Consider the following 19,749-nt stretch of genomic DNA (forward strand, 5'->3'; position numbering starts at 1 on the left):
AGTGACTGGTTAAATTTGCAAGCAAGGAAAGGCTCCTGTTCCCTAATCTAGCCCACAAAGGGCAGCTGTCACTGGAGCATGAAAAAACAACATCAGGAAATGTAATATAGTTTATAAAGTGAAAGGCTACCACAGACACAGAACATAGATGCTTCTCTGCTATGATGTGAAATGGGCGTGCGACTGGCTGCAGGGCAAAGATCTCCATCTTCGTTGACAAACAGCAAATACCATCAATAGATGATATTGCAGTCACATGCAGGTTCTCTCTGGCCACGCCTACAGTGGAGACACAGATTCTAAAACCAGAAGGGACCACAGGAATCATCTAGTCTGACCCCCAGCTCCCCTTCCTGGAATTAATTCCTGGTTTCTATCTTTCAGAACAATTTCTAATCCTGATTTAGAAAGGGTTGCCTGTATAGCTAAACCAGCAAACCCTCTGGGCAGGACGCAGTGTACAGCATCGAAGAGCTCTTTTCCCCCAAACTGAATACGCTGTGTGTAGAACAACTGTTTTGCCAATATAAGTGCCCCCCCACTCGTGCTTTTGCTGGCATAGCTTTGTCAGGCGGTTGATCTTTTCCCTGCTCCTAACCAACATTGCTAGCCCAACAACACTTTGCAAGGTAGATGCTTCCCTGGGCTACCCTGGACATTTAGCTAGACCTAGCGACGTCCCTCAGCGGTGTGAAAAATTCACAGCCCTGAGCACTGTAGCTAAGCTGACCTACCCACCAGCGTGTGCGCCTGACTAAGTCGATGGAAGAATTACCTACTTTGACAGAAAAACCCCTTTGGTCAATGTAGGATGCATTTATGCTATGGCATTACAGCTGTGCCACTGTAGTGCCCGTAGTGTAGACGTGCCCTGAGCTTCTCTCTCGCCCCACTGCATGTTGCTCCAGGGCCCACCTGGAACAGGTTTCTTTTATTCTGTGCTAGGTTGTCTGTTTGACACAGTTCAATGCACACATTTCATCAACTCAGTCTTAACTATGACGGGTTTCAGAGTAGCAGCCCCGTTAGTCTGTATTCGCAAAAAGAAAAGGAGGACTTGTGGCACCCTAGAGACTAACCCAGTTATTTGAGCATCAGCTTTCGATGGATGCATCAGATGAAGCGAGCTGTAGCCCACGAAAGCTTATGCTCAAATAAATGGGTTAGTCTCTAAGGTGCCACAAGTCCTCCCGTTCTTTTTGCAGTCTTAACTATGGAACCGTGACTGGTGCCTCCATAACGTGTGTGTGTGTGTGTGTATGTGCCCTTAGAGGGGCATTTTTGTCCTATTCGTGTACAGTGCATGGTCGATTTATTACAGTGACAAACTCATTAGGATTAGAATCTGCATCTGTTTTAAAGCTGCATTCCCAGGCAGGGAATATCAGTGGGATTCTCGATTTTTCTCAGTTTGAAGTCCCTGGGTCTGATTCTCCTCTCACACCAGTGCAGTTCCATTGACTTCAGCAGAGCTACTACTAAGTGACACTAGTGTGAGATTAGAATCATGCCCACTGACTGGCACCTGCAAAGACTTCAATTTTCAGAGCAGAGTATTATGAGTCTGTACAGTGACTAGCACAATGGGGCCCTGATCCTGACTCGGGCCCCTAACATTACTGCCATACAAATAAAATATATGAATAATAACAGTTTACTTAGAAGGCCAATATACTGGCATTGAGAAATGTAACTGCCTTTGACCAGGCAGCTCTGGGCAGGTGGAAGACTGATCGCAGTATTTATTATACTGTAATGTGTAATGCACTTGAGGTCAAAATGGCTTTCTGTGTTTTCATCCCCAATGCCTTTTTCTACAACCTTTCAGAAAACAGAATATTTATTAGTAATTGCCACTGTATCTGTGATCCAAGCGGTTGCCCTATTTGCATGACCAGCTGCCGAAATAAGGAAGAGGCAAGTGGTATGGTGATTATATGGTTTAATTGGTTTGTGTTCTTTTTAATGTGTATTTATATGTATTTTAATATTTTAAAATTATGGCTTTTGTTTTAAGGTTTACTGTAATACGTCGTGTTTTGGGCACGTTGGCTAAGTCACTATTAATAAACTTGACTGGACGGGAATGATAACATATCGCATGTGTGTACATCTTTACTTGGCTACATGTACAATTCTCTCCAAATTGTTGGCATAAAAAAAAATCCCAAAAGCCACCATCCTCAGGCAGTCAAAGCGTTATAAACTCAGCATGCACAGGTGGGGTGGTTTCTGGGGCGCAGCCCCTCTGCTCTTGATTTATAAACACACACAGAAATGAGCAAGGGGTCTGACTTGCATTCCCCATCTGAACTTAATGGAGCATTGCCAGCTAAGGTGCGCAGCGGCTGAGTAACCGATGAGAAACCCATTGTGTGGGCACCGTTGTCTTCTAGTCTTGTCTGCATCCCTTGTCAGCCACATTAGGTGAGTTTCCATAGCATCCAGCCGCAGGGTATGCACACATGAGGTTAAAGTTAATATTTAACTGGGAGACCCATTGTAGAGGTGTGAATAGATCTCAGCATAGGAAGGTCCCTCCTTCTGCCTCCTCTCTGGAGAAAGTAAACATGCTTCTCATTGGAAATCCTGGCAGCACAAGGAAGCAGGTGCTGATGTTCAGGAGAGCTGGGGAGGAAGTCGTAAAATAAAAATATCTGGTTGCTGTATGTAGGTTTTGAGCTAGTCAGTCCCAGGTGGCCTAAGAAATTTAATTGTACCATTTTCTATTTACAAGAGGGGGAAAAAAACAACCTGGTGAATATGGACAGAGCAAGATGGGCACTCATGGCACACACGGACCCTTAGTTACGAGTAAGACTATGACTTTGACGTAGAAATTTCACAGCAGAGATGCAGAGGAAAAACTAAATCAGGGAAAGGATATAAGCCCTCTTGCTTCAAGGCATAAGCTGATCGCTCACTGATGAGGGTTAGGAAGGAGCTTCCTCTTTGGGCAGCTCATTCCAAACTTGCCTGCTGCAGGGCTCCTTGTACCTTCTACTGAAGCACATGGTGATCGCCACTGTCCCAGGTAGGAAACAGGGCTACATGGACCAGTGATCTAAGCAGCTATAAAATTTGCTGAGTCCAGACGATATGGTAATATAAGTAATAATAAGGATTCTACATGTGGGTTCCACCCCATTTCCACCTGAATTTCTTCATCAATTCCCAAAGGAAATGAATGAATAGGTAGTAGAAGAGGCACCTAGAGGAGTCAACACTGACCTCAGAAATAGCATGCATGACACAGAAGCCGAGACAGTGGTAGGCAGGATTTGTTGTTTGTTTTGCCACCTTGATACAAGCCGGGGAGCACATTAATGTTGTGGCATCTTTATTAGCAGAGGTGCAGAGTGATGGTTCCACAGTGTTACAGAGAAAATCCATGCTGGGGGTTAAAATAGGATCCCCAGAGATGAAAATCCCCTGGAGATAATATTTTACCCTTTAGTGCTTTTCATCCAAGGAGCATGAGCACTTCACAGACATTAATTAACACAGCCTCACAACACCCCTGTGAGGTAGGCTGGTACCATCCGCTTATCACAGATGGGTGGATCGCACCACACGACTGCTTTTCTGTAGGACAATATGGGCTGACTCCACCTGATTATAATCCCGTATCATAGATGCGACTTAATGAGGTGAAGTGAGTTGCGCAAGTTCACACAGTAGGTGAGAATAGCCAGGGATAGAACCCAGGAGCCCCGGCTCTCAATGGCTTCCTGTCGACTGCCTGACCACCCAGTGCCATGAGAATGGCAGATTAATGAAGCCAGGACTCCTGGATCTTGTTGGCTGGCAGGAGGGAGGTCTCTGGGTTAGCCTTGTTTGATAAGACGTCCAGGGTTTTGTAAACTTGACACAGCTTCAGAGCAGGAGCTGCATCTTTGCTCCTGCTATTCCTCACTCTCTGCCTCCTCGTCACTACCATCTGTCAGGGGGAATTCCCGCAGAGGTTTCTGGGTGGCGTAGCATTTGGTTTGCATGGGGCATTCCTGGTTTAAAATTGCCTGGGAATTGGGGGAAATAATATAATATTTAAAAATAATAATTACTAATACATTAATTAATACAAATATCTATCACATCTATTAATTAATACAAATATCTACCATAACCCAAAGCGCTACACAGACTTTGCATAATGATGACAAATGGTGGGCCATGGGAAATTTTAGGCGTGTTATTGTTTGTTTGCTTTTTTAACCATATAAATTGTTTGCCCTCCAAGGGATTCTGGCTTCTTATCCAAAACACAAGAGAAGGGTTTGTTCTGTTGAGTGGATAGAAGTGGCACAGGTTGGAATTCACTCTTGTGAGCAAATGAGTGAATATTTTGCTAATTGAGCATGGCAGGGTTAGAACTGCTGAAATATTATATTACCATTACAGTAGCAGTTAAAGGGCCCAACCAAAATTAGGGCCCCACTGTGCTAGGAACACAATGCAAGACATACACAAAATATACAGTGCAAGACACTCCCTGCCTCAGATTTGCTTACAATCAAGCTAGACGCAAGGTAGAAAGAGAAACAGGTGCAGAGAGAGGAAGTAACTTGCCCAAGGTCACACAACAAGACATTGGCAGAGCCAAGGATAACACTCAGGTAACCCAAGTCCTAGGCCAACTCCCTGTCTACAAGACCACTATACCACAGATTTAACACTTAGTCTGGCCTCAGTATGTCAGTCCCTCAGGCATCCAGCCTATTTGTTAATATCTTTCTAGTACTGCGGTGCCCAGACCTGCATACAATATTCTACACACATTTGCACCTGTCACATGCAAGTCTCCTGGATTATCAAGACCACATGCTGTAGAATTCAACTCACAATCTTCTCCTCTTTAGCCGGAGGGCTCCGCAGGTACCAGCAGAGAGGGGCGTAAGCAATGTTGGTCACTCCAATGATGACCATCAGCCAAGGAAACCCAATAGCCCGTACAATCACACCCCCAGTAGATGGACCTGGATGTGAGGAAGGGTTAAACAAAGAGCAAGATTACAAAAACCTCCTTTGCCAAATTGGAGAGATCAGTGCAGATGGACTGTAAAATTACTGTATCATGGCTGATTTCTATGCCCACTACCAATTGCTTTCAGCCAACACTGAGGTGGGGTGCTGTGGATTAATGCTATGAAGCCATATACTGGGAAATCATCATATATGCTGCCCTTTCAGGCAAATGTTAATCCGTACCGATAGCAAAGCCCATGCAGAAGGCAACATCAGCAATGGCATAGACGCTGCCATAGACAGAGGTGTGGCGAAGGTCCACCAGGTATCCCATAATTGGCATCATCGAGGAATCCACCATGCCTGCCCCCAAAGCAAAAATAATGTGATCAGCCATTGCCCTCTCCAAGTGAATCTCTTCAAAGGCAGACAGAAGGGCATGCAACACTTCTCCCACACTTTTCAGTAAAGGGCACTACGCTTTGATTAGTCCTCACAACCTCCCTTTGCGAGACGAATAAATATTGTTATCCCCGTTTTACAGAATGCGGCAACAAGGCCAAGAAAAGCGATTTGCCCTAGGCCACAGAGCATGTTGGCAGCAGAGCCAGGACTGGGACCCAGATGTCCTGACCATGCTCTTTCCAGGATCTAGGGCTTTCAGTGTCTCTCCTGAGTGCAACACACACGATTCTAATCAAAGCAGCACTTGAGGGGGAGACAAGTGACTGAGCTCCATCCAATGGCCTCTGAAAGACCTCGTCCACAATCGCTGTCCCTGTGTTAGTGGCTCTGCAGTCGCTTAACAGCACAAGGTTGTTTCTTGGCCAGACTCATTCCCACCAAGCGTGGGAGGGGATGAGTGATACAGGGAAGTATTTGAGAGCAGGGTATAGGGCATTTTATAGGTTATAAGGGTTCCTGGGAGTTCATGCATGGACTAGAGGCTCTTTGGGTATGTTGTAGAGACATCTGCCTTCCAAAGGGATGGAGTTCGGATTGTGGTATATGGGACTGCCTTGGACAGAATGATTAGTCACCTTGGCATCTTACCTATGGCAAAGCCAAGCCCACCGTTCGGGCCGATCAGTCCATAAATATTTTGCGCAAGAGGCACCTTGGAGGGGAAAGAAAGAAGATATGAGGGAGGCCAGAGGGGCTTTGGCCAGAGGCCTTTCTTTGTGGGGCACATGACCAGTGGAATAGATGCACTAATGCAGCCACTGGGTTCCCACTAACTGCCAGGCATGTGAGCACACTTCTAACACCTCCACCACCCAGTGGGACCTGCAGGAAGATGAGACATTAGAAAAGCCACTAAAAGCCAGAATGTCAAAGGTATTAAGGTACCTATTTCCCACTGAAATAAATGGGTCTTATTCACCTAACGCACTTGGGCACTTTGCGAAATACCACTAGATGCCTATCTGCAACGTTCAATGCCGAAATACCTTTACACATCCGGCCCTAAGATATTGCAGAGCACAAGAACCCATTCAGTGCCTCATGCCCCAGAAGAGTCCTGTTGGCTTTTGAAGAAAAGGACGGTTCCCCATTTACAGATTCCACAGAGGGAGAGATGGGGTACCAGCGTTACTTCACACACTTTACCTTGGCTTCATGATATGGAAAAACTCCACTAAGGGATGGGCTGATATGCCCAAAGTCAGCTCATGCACGATGCGGGCCCCAACCTAACCCAGTTTTGCATAGGTGAAAGGCTGGGGCAGTGAAGTTCTTGGTTTCCCTGCCTAAAGCTCTGATGATTCTTCTGCAGAGAGGTCTCAGAATATCTTGCAGTACTTACACAAAGGAGACTAATCCCCACTACAACCATTCCAATCAGGGAGCACAGCCACCTGCAGTGAGGAAGAAGATAGGAAAAGAATGACACACTGTAAGCCCCAAGGGCACATGAACTGTCGTACCAGATGGGATCACTGGGCCTTCCAATCTACTACAGCACCAACTATGCAGTGCTACTCACGGAGGGGAAAAGTTTACTTTCTGACCCAGGACGTTTACACCCTGAAGCATGAGATGTCATCACCTTATCTTATCCTACATAGCCATAAATATTATAATTGGTCATAAAATTATTCAACCCCTCTGAGAAATCTAGACAGTCTTTGGCTCAATATCCTCCTGCAGCAGTGGGTCCCATAGGTCAATTTCACTCTGCATGAAATAGTGAGTCTTTGCATTGCTTCTAAATTTGCTGCCCTTTAATTTCATTGAGCTACCCTTCCTCCCCACCACACTGTAGTGTGAGACAGGTATTCCCCTGAGTAGCATCACCACCTCATTACAAATAAGCAGCTGGGTGGTCTGAAGACAGCTGGGAAGAACACCAAGGTTTGAAAGCCATTGAGTTCCACTTACCGCCCCATTTTGTGGGCCAACACCCCAAAGAGGTTGGTGCCAATGAGGTAAGATATGCTGGCAGGCAGGAATGCCATCCCTGCAAAAGAAGAGCCCCAGCCTCAAATACATAACACATGATCATCAGAGATTTGCCTAAAGACTTCAGAGTTTCCTGACACCTCCCAAAGAAGTTCAGAGCTCAAGCCCATTAGGTGCTAGAAGGCTCATAGTCAGATGCTCATAGTAACAACCACTTTGTAAATGCGTGGAAGATCTCAAGGTCCAATTTGATCTGGCCTCCATAGAGTCTGAATCTGCTCCAGTGGTAAATCATGAACAGTCTTGCCATCAGTCAAATAACATATGCTATTGGCCATGTGAGCCAGGGCAGATTAGACAGGGCAAATGAATATCCAATGTAGAGTCCCCAGGTATAATGTATATTAGCCCTTGCAAGGCAATGGCTTCTCTTTTCTTCTCTGTTATTATTATTCTATATCTGTATTACAGCAGTGCTTACAAATCCCAGCCAAAATCAGGGCCGCATTGTGCATATAGTGAGAGACAATCCCTACCCCAAAGAGCTTGCAGTCTAAATAGCCAAGACACACACAGGGTGGTCGAAGAGAAAGATTTTTATCCCCTTTTTATAGATGAGAAGCTGAGCCATGAAGTGGTTTGCCCAAGGTCACACAAGGCATCTGTGATAAAACCAGGAACTGAACCTAGATCACGTGACTGTTGCTTTAACCATAAAGCCATCCTGCTACTCTGTATTGCTTTCTCTCTTTCTCTTCCTCCCCCTTCCATTTCACAGCATAGAAAAACTGCCTACTGAAAAACCTCAGGGATTATAATTAAGTTAAAATCAAATATTTGACCATCCTGCTGGTTTACCAGTTGTTTATTTTTAATATACTCTCCCGTACAGACTATAACTAAATCATGATTGCCTCTATTTGCCTGTATATTAAGGCAACTTCCTTATTAAAGCACACTTGATTTGTTCTTAATTTCCTTTCCTCTTTTTTAAAGGTTATACAGCATTGTTAATCCTGCAGGTTTGCTGGGGAAGTCTGAGCTTTTCCCGTTTCTCCAGGGAACACAAGGGTAGGCAAATTGAAACAAACAAAGAATAACACTTGGGTTTATAGTTTATAGTTCTATGATTCTATAGTTGCTTTTAAGATGGATGCTGTTCAGCAGCCCTGGGACCTATTCTCCTACTGCTGGATACCAGCTTTCCCTTTGAAATCAATAAGAGTTAACTGGTACCCTATGCAGAGTGGAGAATCAGGCCCCCTTTGTCTAGTGTTCAGCACTGGTACCTGAGAGACCTGGCCCTGGTGGCTTTCTTTCCAGGTTTTTAGGCTTCTGCAGCAAACTCAGCCCTGGGTGATGAGGGGAGAGAGGTCGTGCTCCTTCTGCAGTTTCCGCATGGGAGTGACATGTCAGTGGCATGGATAGGAGCCAAATGGCTGCAGATCTATGTGTGTGCAGTGCCTAGCACAACAGGATCCTGGTCCATGACTATAGCTCCTAGGCACTAAGTAATACAAATAATTAATAATGACAAGTCACAGAATCTGGAGGGAAGGGGTGCAAAATTGGAAGCTGGGGGGGGGGATCCTTCCCAAATAATGCATGTTATTTATTAATCCTGTGTAAAGGGGCAGCACAGCTGGGACACGGCTTTGCCATGTGCTTTATAAATGTGAAGATGTGCCCTGGCTGCAAAGTTGGGACCCAGATTCAAAGTTCCCTAGGGGTGTTTGTACTGAGAGTTTGGCTCAGCCCAAGGAGTTTGTGCTTGGATCCAAACTTTTCTGGGGATGGTTACAGCTGAGGTTTTGTTTTGGGCTCCTCTCTTACATTCCCAGGTTAGTATCCCTCTGGGCTCCATTTCCACCATCTCTGCAAGGGCCTGATCAGATGTCCACTGACGTCAGTGGAAAGATTCCAGTCATCTTCAGTGGGCACTGGATAATTCCCCAGTGAATTGCTCAGTGACTTCCATTCCCACCACCAAGCACCGTCCCTTCCCCCTCACTACCCACAGCCCCTGAGAGATGAGTCTGCTAACCGCATCCACTCCTGCTCAGTCACGCAGGCCAGCCAAGGCATCATGGCCCCTTATCTGGATGAAGGCTCCTGCCTGATTAGTTAGTAACTCAATTAGCAGCTCTCATGAGCGCTGCTGCTGCCAGGTTGCAATTCAATTTGGGTCGTAAGTGTAGCTTGGAGCGTCCCCAAAGGTCATTCCACTGCCAGTTGGATTTTATCATTTTTTTGTACCAAAGGTAGGCACTGTTACCTTCTTATCACATTTCCTAGACAGTGAGTAATTAGTATGTACCATGCGTCCCGTTCCCCCCTGTTGGCTTTGCAGATAGCCTTCTTTCACCTGTAGCTTAACATTGTGTGTTGAGATTGTGGCACTGGCAGAGGCGTGGGCCAGCTCCCCGAGCTTGGACCCATCCAACCCAGCGTCTGAGCTCAGCTGGCTATCCTGAGCCCCCACAGGTGCTGCAACACCCACGCTACTAGTTTTAGCACTAGCATGAGCCTCACGAGCACAAGTCTATGTACCGGGGCCAGGAAGCTCGCCCCCCAGCTGCCGTGTAGAGTGACCCGGGTGCCAATAATTCTGCAATGAAGACGTACCCAGAGAGAACCTGGGCTCTGGTTCACGTCTCAACAGCACTAGCATGCTGAGCACACAGACCAGGTATTGCGCAGGGGAACCTGCTAGTTGGCTAAGCCCTGTTCTAGTGTCTGGCCACGAAAAGGGCAAAATTCAGCAGTGAGGGAAGCAGGCACATCTCCACTGATTTCAATGGAGTGGCACCCCTTACGCTAAGGATAGATTTGGTCCTAAGACACCTAGCTTCTACCTCACAGGATGACATTGCTTGGTGTACCTGAGCTGTCAGGCTCAGAGACTGTGTCAGGCCTGACTCTGAGATCGCGCCCAGAGGCCCCTCTCCTGCGTGGGAGTTGAATTATTACGGGCCCATCTGCACAGCACTTTCTTTGACTCCTTTCTCTCTTATCTGCATCCTGAGTCCTGATTCTCCTCTCACCCCGGTGTCACCCCACTGACTTCAGGGCAGTTATTCCTGATTTACAGCCGTGTATGTGCGGGGGAAATCAGGCCCTGGGTGTTTTTCCCGCTTCAGTCAGGAATCTCCTCTAACTTTTATTTATAGACAGCAGGGTGACCCCCATCCAGAGACCCTGAGTGTCCCTCCGACCACACTACATTGCAGTAGTCTGGGACCACTCGTCCTTTGCAGGTGGAGGCATACATTTCATTTCATGCAACAGGCTGCATCAGTAACCAGCACCTTCACCCCCCTCTACAGGCGCCTCCTCTGAGCTGATGTGGTTTAAACACATGAGGGCTATTATTGTTTTTCAGTAACCAAGAAGGCTGAGAAAGGAGGCACCTACCCAGCTGCCACTTTGGGGAGCACATGGTTTGCATCATCCAGATGGGTAACGTGGGCTCCAGCATTGCCACCCCCATGTTAGCAAAGCACAGGGCACCTGGGAGAGAGAAAACAACAGGAAACGCTCCATTTTAACTGCCCACATTTCGATCCTGCTAAAGGATTACGAGTACGACTCCATCACAAGCCCCTGGTGAATATTCTCAAGAACAAGGTAAAGATGCACTGTGGGGCAGTGAGGGATGCAGCCATCTCACCTTACCTGCAGCAACCAGGATGTAGGGATCTCGCAGCAATGCGAATACGGGGGTGCTTTTGGTGCTCTGCATAATACAGAAAGGAAGCAGGGGGTTACAAGTAGTGCTCTAGGGGAAGCATGTAAACCAAACCAGATGCTATAGAAGTGCATGGTCCAGGCCGTGAGCGAGCCTGTGCGTGTACAGGTGCATGGCCCATGTGGCCAGCCTGCCCTTCTGTGTAAAGGCACATTGGCATTGTCCTGTGAGAGCCAAGATGGGGGAAGTACTAAGAGAGCTGGTTCCACCAGGGGGTTGTTTCTGAGCTTCCCTTTCCAGGTCAGTGCCTAGTGTCTGTGTGTTCGTCTCCTCTCAGCATTTTCACCTAGCCATGGTTCAAAGAGCCAGCATGTCAGCTTGATATACCTGACCCCAGATCTGCCAACCTGGCATCTCCCTTTCATGGTGGAATCAGCACTGAGCGAATCCTAGCAGGGTTGAGCTCAGAGCAGTCCCCCGGCTCTCCAGATGGCTGCCTAGGGAGCACAGCATGCTGGTCAAACTGCGGCTGCCCGCAGGGAGTCCTGCTGCCATGGACTGGTTAAATCCACACGAGCGTCTGGCCAGCAGCAGGAAGCACAGCAGTTGTTTCTCACAGGGCACCCTATGGATGTCCAGAAGAACTGAGCACCTTTCACAGGGAAGGCTGAATTTCTGGCTGTTTCAAAAGGCAGATAATAGGGTCAAACTGTGCTCTCAGTGACACTGAGAGTAACAGCTCTACTGAAGCAAATGGAGTTATTCCAGAGTTACACTAACATTACTGAGATCCGAATATAGCCCCGGAATCTATTAAATACACATTACGATGCGCTAACCACTCGTCTAGGTAACCATTCCTTGCTGCCATCTCTGACCCTTTCCCATGCATTCATTTCCCAGTGCCGTCATGCTCTATGGCTGGCAGCTTCACCACAGTCTTCCCCAACAGGGAATCCATGCCCGCATTGTTCACACTGTCTAGCACAAGGTCACACACTCATATGTTTGTACTTACTTCGGGGGAAATCTTAGAGGGCTGCAGTATGCACAGCTGTAAAGCTAAGAGAAAAATACCATTATTTGCTTATTCCTTGGCATGGCACCTCCAGCCACTATTACCTCTTGTCTCATATTTACTGTAGACCCTCCCCCTTCAGTATCTCAAAACCCAGTGATCCCAGAAATGGGCCAGTTGTCCCAATTCTAACACATTCGGGGGCATCTGTTGAGATGGGAGAAATTTTAGGCCCTAATTCTGTTCCGACAAAACTCCCGTCAACGTCAGTGAGAGCAGGATCGGACCATTATAGTGTGAGTGCATCATTCAGATACGAAGCAGTAAAACATGCAAACAACCTACGTTAAGGTGAGAGCCATTTGTTAGGTAGCCACAATTAGACCACAGCAGAAATTACAGATGGAAAGACCTATGGTAAGATTTTCAAAGGGACTAAAGGGCCAGCTTTGTAAAGGTATTTAGGCACTTAATTTGCATTGAAATCTGTGGGAGTTTTAAGGCCAGATTAGGCCCTTGGAGCTTTAGCAGCCTAAATCCCATTTTCAAAAGTATCCCATGTGCCTAGGGGCTCTTCTCATCTCTACGGTGAGTGCAGCAAACCAGGGTGTGACTCTGCAGTGCACCAGCTTGCCACAAAGTCACATCCCATGTGGACACTGCTACAGCACAATGAAATTCCTGGAGCATGGTTGTGCTCTGGGATTTTCCCTGCACTGTAGCCGTGTCCACACAGGACACCACTGCATGGCAAGCTGATGTGCTGGAGATTCACAGCCTGTCTCGCGGGGCAGTAAATTTGCCGTTTAGACGGGCCCTTAATCTCTTTTGAAAATGGGATGTGGGCTTCTCAATAATTCAGGTGCTTTTGAAAATGTTACCCCTATTACTCAGATTGTAAGTTCTTTGGGGGCAGGGATCATGTTTTCATTGTATGAGAGTAAAGTAAGGGGGCCTGGGGCCTCTAGGGACTACAACTACAATACAAATACAAATAATAAATTATAACAACAAAATTAGGTCACCACATCTGTTCCACCATGCTACTGATTTGTCTCAGCACGAAGGGACAGAGTATTACAGGCAGAGCAGTACTGATGGCTATAGTTAACGATGCCGATCACTTACTATAGGTAGAGTTGGTAGCAATGGCTCTAGTTAAGGTTGCCTAGCACTTCCTACGATCAGACCCTGTTTTCAGTTGTTTTCTGCTTAACCAGGAGGGTCTGTGAAGCAGAGTAGCCACTTTAGCCAGCGCATGGAGCTCTTAACACACATTTCCCTGGCTCTGTTACTCACTCCAGTGAAGCAATCAAGTGGTTTACATGGGGAATGAGCGGCTGGGTCTGACAGCATCTGTAAGTCATACGTCAGGCAGTGAGCACAGAGCCAGTGTATGAATGCGTACAGTGCTGAGTGCACAACTAAAAACAGCGATAGTAACTGCTGCTGCTAATAGCACCTGTAGAGCCTGTCTATTCCTCCGCACAAACCCTGTGACGTTTCCTCTCAGATACCCATCCCTGAATGCTTTAGTTTGGAGGTGGGGGTGGATATTCAGAGCTGTGAAGCCAAAACTGGCCGGCACATTTGGTGACTCACCTCCATCCAAAAGGGCTAAGCATGCCAGGATCAGAAAGGGGGCTGATTTTCCAACAAACTCATACATCACACTTCCAAAGGGAGCCCCAACTGCAAGGGAAAGGGCTGGGTCAGTCCAGTGGGTGTGAAGTACATGGGTGCGCTGGAGTTACGGCAGAGGCAAAGCCACAGTCAATTGTTCGTGATGCCTGACCCCAGACCCAATGGAAAGACTCCTGTTGACTCCCGTGGGAGAGCCGGCGTTAGAACCATGGCATTATGTCAGTACTCGGCCCACCTCTCATTATGTCTTGAACCGAAGAGGTGGGGAGAAAGAGGAGGGAGCATTTTATATTCAGTAGCAGTTTTCATGGGATCAGGTAGGTATCTGCTGAGAAAAATTTCCAGCATGAGCAGAAAACGGTGCCAGAGAATGAGCACAGGAGAAAAAATGGGGCTAAATCATGGGAACGGCAGGAGGAAAGACCAGCCAGGCCTTTTGGAATGAGCCAGCGTTGCATGTTAGGGGACAGGTGCAAGAGTGGTGCAGAGCAAGGACTTGGGGAAACCGGTATCTACTGGCTGAAGAAGCATCAGAGTTCTCACTAATCTAAATTTTTGGGGAACAAAGTTTACGCACCAAGCACCCCCAATGCCAGACCTCCTAATGCTATCCCCATAGCGTTTCCTCTCTCGTAGTCATCTGTGTACACACTTGCCAGCATTCCCAGGCCTGAAAATAGAAAGGAAGCAGAGGTAAGTTGAATTAGGCTTCTCGCATCTCATCTGGACCCATGTCTGAATCACACCTGGATACTTCGGTCTCCAGCCTACCTGAGCTCAGTTTCCTGTGTAACACCTGGGCCCCTAATTTTATCTTGTTTGTAGTCAGTGTTATGTCTTACCATGCTCTGTACTGGGGTATGTCTACACTCCAAGCACTACAGTGGCACGCCTGCAGACACTTGCTGCAGCGATGGAAGGGTTTTTTCCATCAGTGTAGTAAATCCATCCCCTCGAGAAATGGTAGTAGGTAATGGAAGAATTCTTCTTTAGACCTAGCTGCACCTACGTGGAGGAATAGATTGACCCAGCTACATCGCACAGGGCATGACTTTTTTCACAGCCCTGAGCAATGTTGCTAGGTCGATCTAATTTTTAGGAGTTGCCCATGTCTTAGTGTCTGCACGAGCGATATGCCAAATTGTGGCAAAGGGGAGGAGGAATTGGAAAGGGTTCAGAGAAGGGCCACGAGGATGATAAAAGATTAGAAAACATGCCTTATAATGATAGACTCAAGGCGCTCAATCTATTCAACAAAGAGAAGGTTAAGGGGTGATTTGACTACAATCTATATGTATCCACATGGAGAACAAATATTTAATAGTGGGCCCTTCAATGTGGCAGAGAAAGATACAACGTGATCCAATGGCTGGAAGTTGAAGCTAGAAAATTCAGACTGGAAATAAGGAGCAAATTTTTCCTGGTGAGAATAATTAACCATTGGAACAATTTACCGAGGTTTGCAATGGAGTCTTCATCACTGACCATTTTTAAATCAAGATGGAATGTTTTTCCTGAAAGCTCTGCTCTAGGAATTATTTTGGGGAAGTTAGGCAAGATGTCAGACTAGATGATCGCAATGGTTCCTTCTGGCTGTGGAATCTATGAATTCTAAGCCTACAGAGTTTAAACCTCACCCCCTGAACAGTCTGAAATCTGATTCCTGGTCTGTGCACTGTAGCACCTGGGGCCTCTCTTGAATAATCTTCCTTTTATCCAGTGATGCTTGGGCATGCTAGTGAGAGCTTCCTAGGCTGGAGGAAGGATCTTTGTGATTCTCTGCTCTGCAGACTGAACCATCACATTTCACACACTGTAAATTTCACTCTCTATGGCCCAGGTTGCTTGAGAGGCACCATTTAAGCTCAGCCAAAGCATCCAAAGTCCAGACGCTGCTTGTGGGACATCAGTCCTCCTAGCTGGCTAAGATCTGCCTTGCTGCCAGCTACTCCCATAAGCCAGTACATTTACCTGCGACAGATGAAAAGGATGAGCCAATGCCCTGGAGTGCTCGAGCCACAAGCAGCAGGGTGTAGGTACCTGAGAAAGCAAACACTGGGGGGAAAGTAGAAATTCAGAGTCAGTATTTGGGGCTATTCTTCAAGTCCATCTCTAATTAAAACCAGCTTGCACAAATCTTCTTAGCTATGCTCTCACAGGCCTACAGTCTCTGAAGGCCACTTCAGTGTCTTTCACTATCCTCTGGTCCAGAGGAAGAGAGGTCACCACATACCTTCTTCAAAGATCTCATTTTTGGGGACTTTAAATGGTAACCATGCTGATGGGGCCACACAGAGGTGTTCCAAGAAGAGTTGAACGCTGCTACAACAAACACCCAACTCAAATGCTGTCAAGCACTGGAAACCACCTGTTGAATTTCACTCTCTGTTTCTAGAATGGGAGTTGGCCAATCTGCTGTCCTCCCATATCTCAGACATTGGGACAGTCATGGACAAAGGATCCCAAGGCTCCATGTTGGCCTCATTGCAGATTAGTTACTTGTTCACTGGAACAGACCTGGCGCTACCCAGTGAAAGGCAGAGAAAGAGAATACTCACTGACTGTAGAGAGAAACATGATGATGAATCCAGCGAACATGGGAATGTGGTATCCTATCCTAAAAAGGGAGGAGACAATCAAGAACTCAAGGAGAGTTTCTCATTCAAAGCTAAGGACTTTATCTTAGCACCAATGCATTATTGCATTTATGCGAATGAGTATATGTCTGTGTACATGTATGAGTAAATACTGTATGTGTGTATGAGACTGCAGGAGAATGGCAGAATATGGGTGTGTTCAATATATGTATGTGTAGGTGTGTAAATGTATTCAAGGCTGTTGTCTATGGCTGTGTAGATGTGTCTCTAAGGATGTGGTGTGTGTGCATCAGTGCACCTATGTGTGTGTGTGTTTGTATAGGGAAGTGTGAATGTGAGCATTGTACATATCAGTATACATATCTGTGTGTGTCAGTGAATGTTTTAATATGGAAGAGTGAGGCTCTCTATCAAGGTATATGGGTGCAAATGTGTGTGTTAGTCTCTGCATACGTTTAAATGTGTGTGTATAAGTGTGTGAAATTATTGTAACAAATTCTAGGACCCTGCACAGAGATGCAGATCTATTTTGCTGACCCATCCTGCCAGGCAGATCAGGGGGTCCTATTAGCTCTCACTCGGGAGCGCCTCTCTGAAGCAGAGGAAGTGAAGTGCAGGGACAGAGAGGTCCTGCAGAGAAAATACCTGGGAACATCAAGCTCAGGGGGAATTTTAGGCTGAGGATTATGTGATGATGTTGTTGTTTAAGTTAAAAATAAAGGAAAAGACAAATTTAAGGGAGTGGGAGTGGGGAGGGTGTAAATTTGAATCAAAATGTTGTGATTCCTAGCTACTGACATAGAATGTGTGATGACAACATTTCAGTTCTTTCAGTCTCATTGGAGCATCATGCAAGCTATTGATGCCCTTGGTTCAACTTGGTACACGGGTCCTAACTCACTCATGTATGCTGGGCTGAGCAGGGCCTGGGCCAAATGAGTTTTCGGCTAGGGAGCACCAATAATATTTCCTTAGGAATGCACATGTTCAAAGCAATTTGCTGGCTTTCTTTAAGAGGTGGAATTCCTGGATGATTGGATGCTTATATTTCCACTGTGCTATTCTAGCTCACAAGGGGCTTTGGTGAGCTCCCATGCTGTGTTATCATAATGGTCCCAGCCGTGGGTCACTGGCAAGGCTTAAATGCATGCCCTTCAGCACTGCAACACAGGCCTCTACTATTGAAGAAGGAGTAACTTTATTTGCTAGCAGCATCAATAGGCTGCTATCCTCCAATGGACTACCCACTAGAGGGGGAATGTGACCCAAATTTGTTCATTGCATTACATGCTCATAAACTCATTTATAGCCTGGCTGACATACCTGTTAGTCAGGGGACCCACAAATGGATTGATTGTGAGCTGAATAAGAGCCTTGGAGGCAAACAGCAGTCCAACACGCACGTTCTCCTCCATGAGGAACTCCTCACCGTCTACACAGTTGTTTTTTGGTGGCAGGCTGGGCCCAGTGAGCTGAGGCAGGCTGCTGCTTTCTGTCCCATTCACCCCCACTGTGGTGTTGACAACCGTGTAGTCTGAGACAGTCACTGTGGTGTTGTCAAAGTGAGAGAACATGGAGGAGAAGGGAGGAGCTGCAAAGGCCATGGGGGCTGCCACGATCCAGTTCTGCGAAGCAGAGCTGTTCGCACCTTTATATTCTGTTGCGTAGAGGAAGGTGGGGACGATTGGCACTGCAAGAAAATTAAAGGAGGAGATTAGTTAGGGTTTTATTCAGCACTTCTGGTTTGTGTGGGGGAAATTAATGAAAGGTTAATAGTTCGAGCTAGAGACAGTTATCAGGTAAACTGCCCACATCCAACTCTCCCAGTGCACCTTGCTCCACACCTGCAGCACTGCCTGGGATGGAGACCAGTCAAACTCATTTCTCTTGTTGCTGGTTTCTGCAGTTCCAACTGAGATATACAGAGTCTTAATTTCTTCAGCACATCATTCAGGACACCTTGACACCTACACACGCATTCACACCCACACTGAACGTACCCACAACAGTGAGCAGCATATTGTCCAGCAGCAGAGCGACAAACACGACCACCAGAACCAGTCTCCGCGACTCCCTTCCCTCCTTCATCCACCTCCAGGGGGCGCACTCCACCGCTCGAGGCATTGTTGGAAACCCAGCAGGGCTGCTTCAGTCTTTCAACTCCTGTGTGCACTCTAACTACTTCTCAGGGCTGAGGATGTCCTGTAATCTTTAAGAAAGACACTCTGCAAAATACCCAGGAAAATACACAGGGCTGATCCAAGGGCCAGAAGTCAACAGGAATCTTTCCATTGACTTCAATGGGCTTTTGACCATACCCTAATTAGGCTTGGAAAGGTTAGATTTGTTCAGTTTCACCGTCCACACATGCAAACAAACTGAGGAAAAAAATATTTCCATCAATAATAATCAAAATTTAGAGTTAGACAAAGTAAGAAAAATGTTGCTTGAGAGCTTATAGAATTTGACGCAAGGTTATTTATTTTGTATATTTTGACATGTGATGTTGACAATTTGTGTGTCCATGGTTATAAAGCTTTAACTTTTTGAATCTCAGTGTCTGTTATCAATAAATAATTAATATCTGACCTCTCCCCATAATTTCCTGCAACGGTGAACATGTAAGTAGATAAAAATTGAAAAGAAAATGATTAGAAGATAATTTTACACAATTTAGAAAAATTGAACAGATAAAAATCTTTTTTAAGTGCTTAAAAATAAACATTGATATTATTTGTTGAAATTACAAAAAGTAACAATTGGATTCTGCAAAGCCTGCCCATAATGAATGAGAGACGAGCGGGTGCCTCATTTCAATGGTTCTTTGCTCAGGAGTCAGGCTGAAGTTCTCTGTTTATGCACACCGTAGGGCAGCAACAGTGCAAATGTCCCCACATCCCTTTCCACCCCTGCTCTTAAGGAATCTCCTCTGGGTCATGCCCCCACAGTGCCCTTGACTTATCTGCGGAGATTGCCAGGAAGGGGTCAGGCCGTGTCAACTGCTTTTGAGAAGTGGGCACCACTCATTAGCTCAAAGGGTGGGAGGGATAGCTTCAGTGGTTTGAGCATATACCTGCTAAACCCAGGGTTGTGAGTTCAATCCTTGAGGGGGCCATTTAGGGATCTGGGGCAAAAACTGGGGATTGGTCCTGCTTTGAGCAGGGGGTTGGATTAGATGACCTCCTGAGCTTCCTTCCAACCCTGGTATTCTATGATTCTATGATTAGGAGTTAAACTGGGACCATCAGCTCAGCTACCAAGTGACAGTAATTTCCATCAGCTGTGGATCTGTGCTGCATTTGAAACTGTGCCTTTACATGCAAAGTTCCCTGTTACCCATTACCAGTCTCCTGAATCAGCCACTCTAACTTCAGGGCATCATTTCATTCTTCTTTTCTGTAAGGCTTTAGAAGACTCTAAGCAAATATTGAGCT

The 19,749-nt window shown here is 46.4% G+C and overlaps 1 protein-coding gene across 1 annotated transcript; it reads right to left on the reverse strand.

The window, feature by feature from the left end:
- Nucleotides 1–3,905: 3,905 nt before the first annotated feature.
- On the reverse strand, nt 3,906–18,439 carry SLC18A1 (solute carrier family 18 member A1). The gene is made up of 15 exons (XM_073325069.1): nt 18,316–18,439; nt 17,639–18,005; nt 16,277–16,335; nt 15,690–15,773; nt 14,296–14,388; nt 13,677–13,766; nt 12,075–12,118; nt 11,044–11,104; nt 10,783–10,878; nt 7,348–7,426; nt 6,773–6,824; nt 6,019–6,082; nt 5,209–5,328; nt 4,843–4,976; nt 3,906–4,019 (listed from the first exon to the last, which is right to left on the reverse strand). Exons 1-15 carry the CDS (start codon nt 18,437–18,439, stop codon nt 3,906–3,908), a joined length of 1,581 nt encoding a protein of 526 aa, XP_073181170.1.
- Between the last annotated feature and the right edge of the window lie 1,310 nt (nt 18,440–19,749).

This window comes from Lepidochelys kempii, chromosome 26 (genome assembly GCF_965140265.1).
Source record: "Lepidochelys kempii isolate rLepKem1 chromosome 26, rLepKem1.hap2, whole genome shotgun sequence".
NCBI classification, from domain to species: domain Eukaryota; kingdom Metazoa; phylum Chordata; order Testudines; family Cheloniidae; genus Lepidochelys; species Lepidochelys kempii.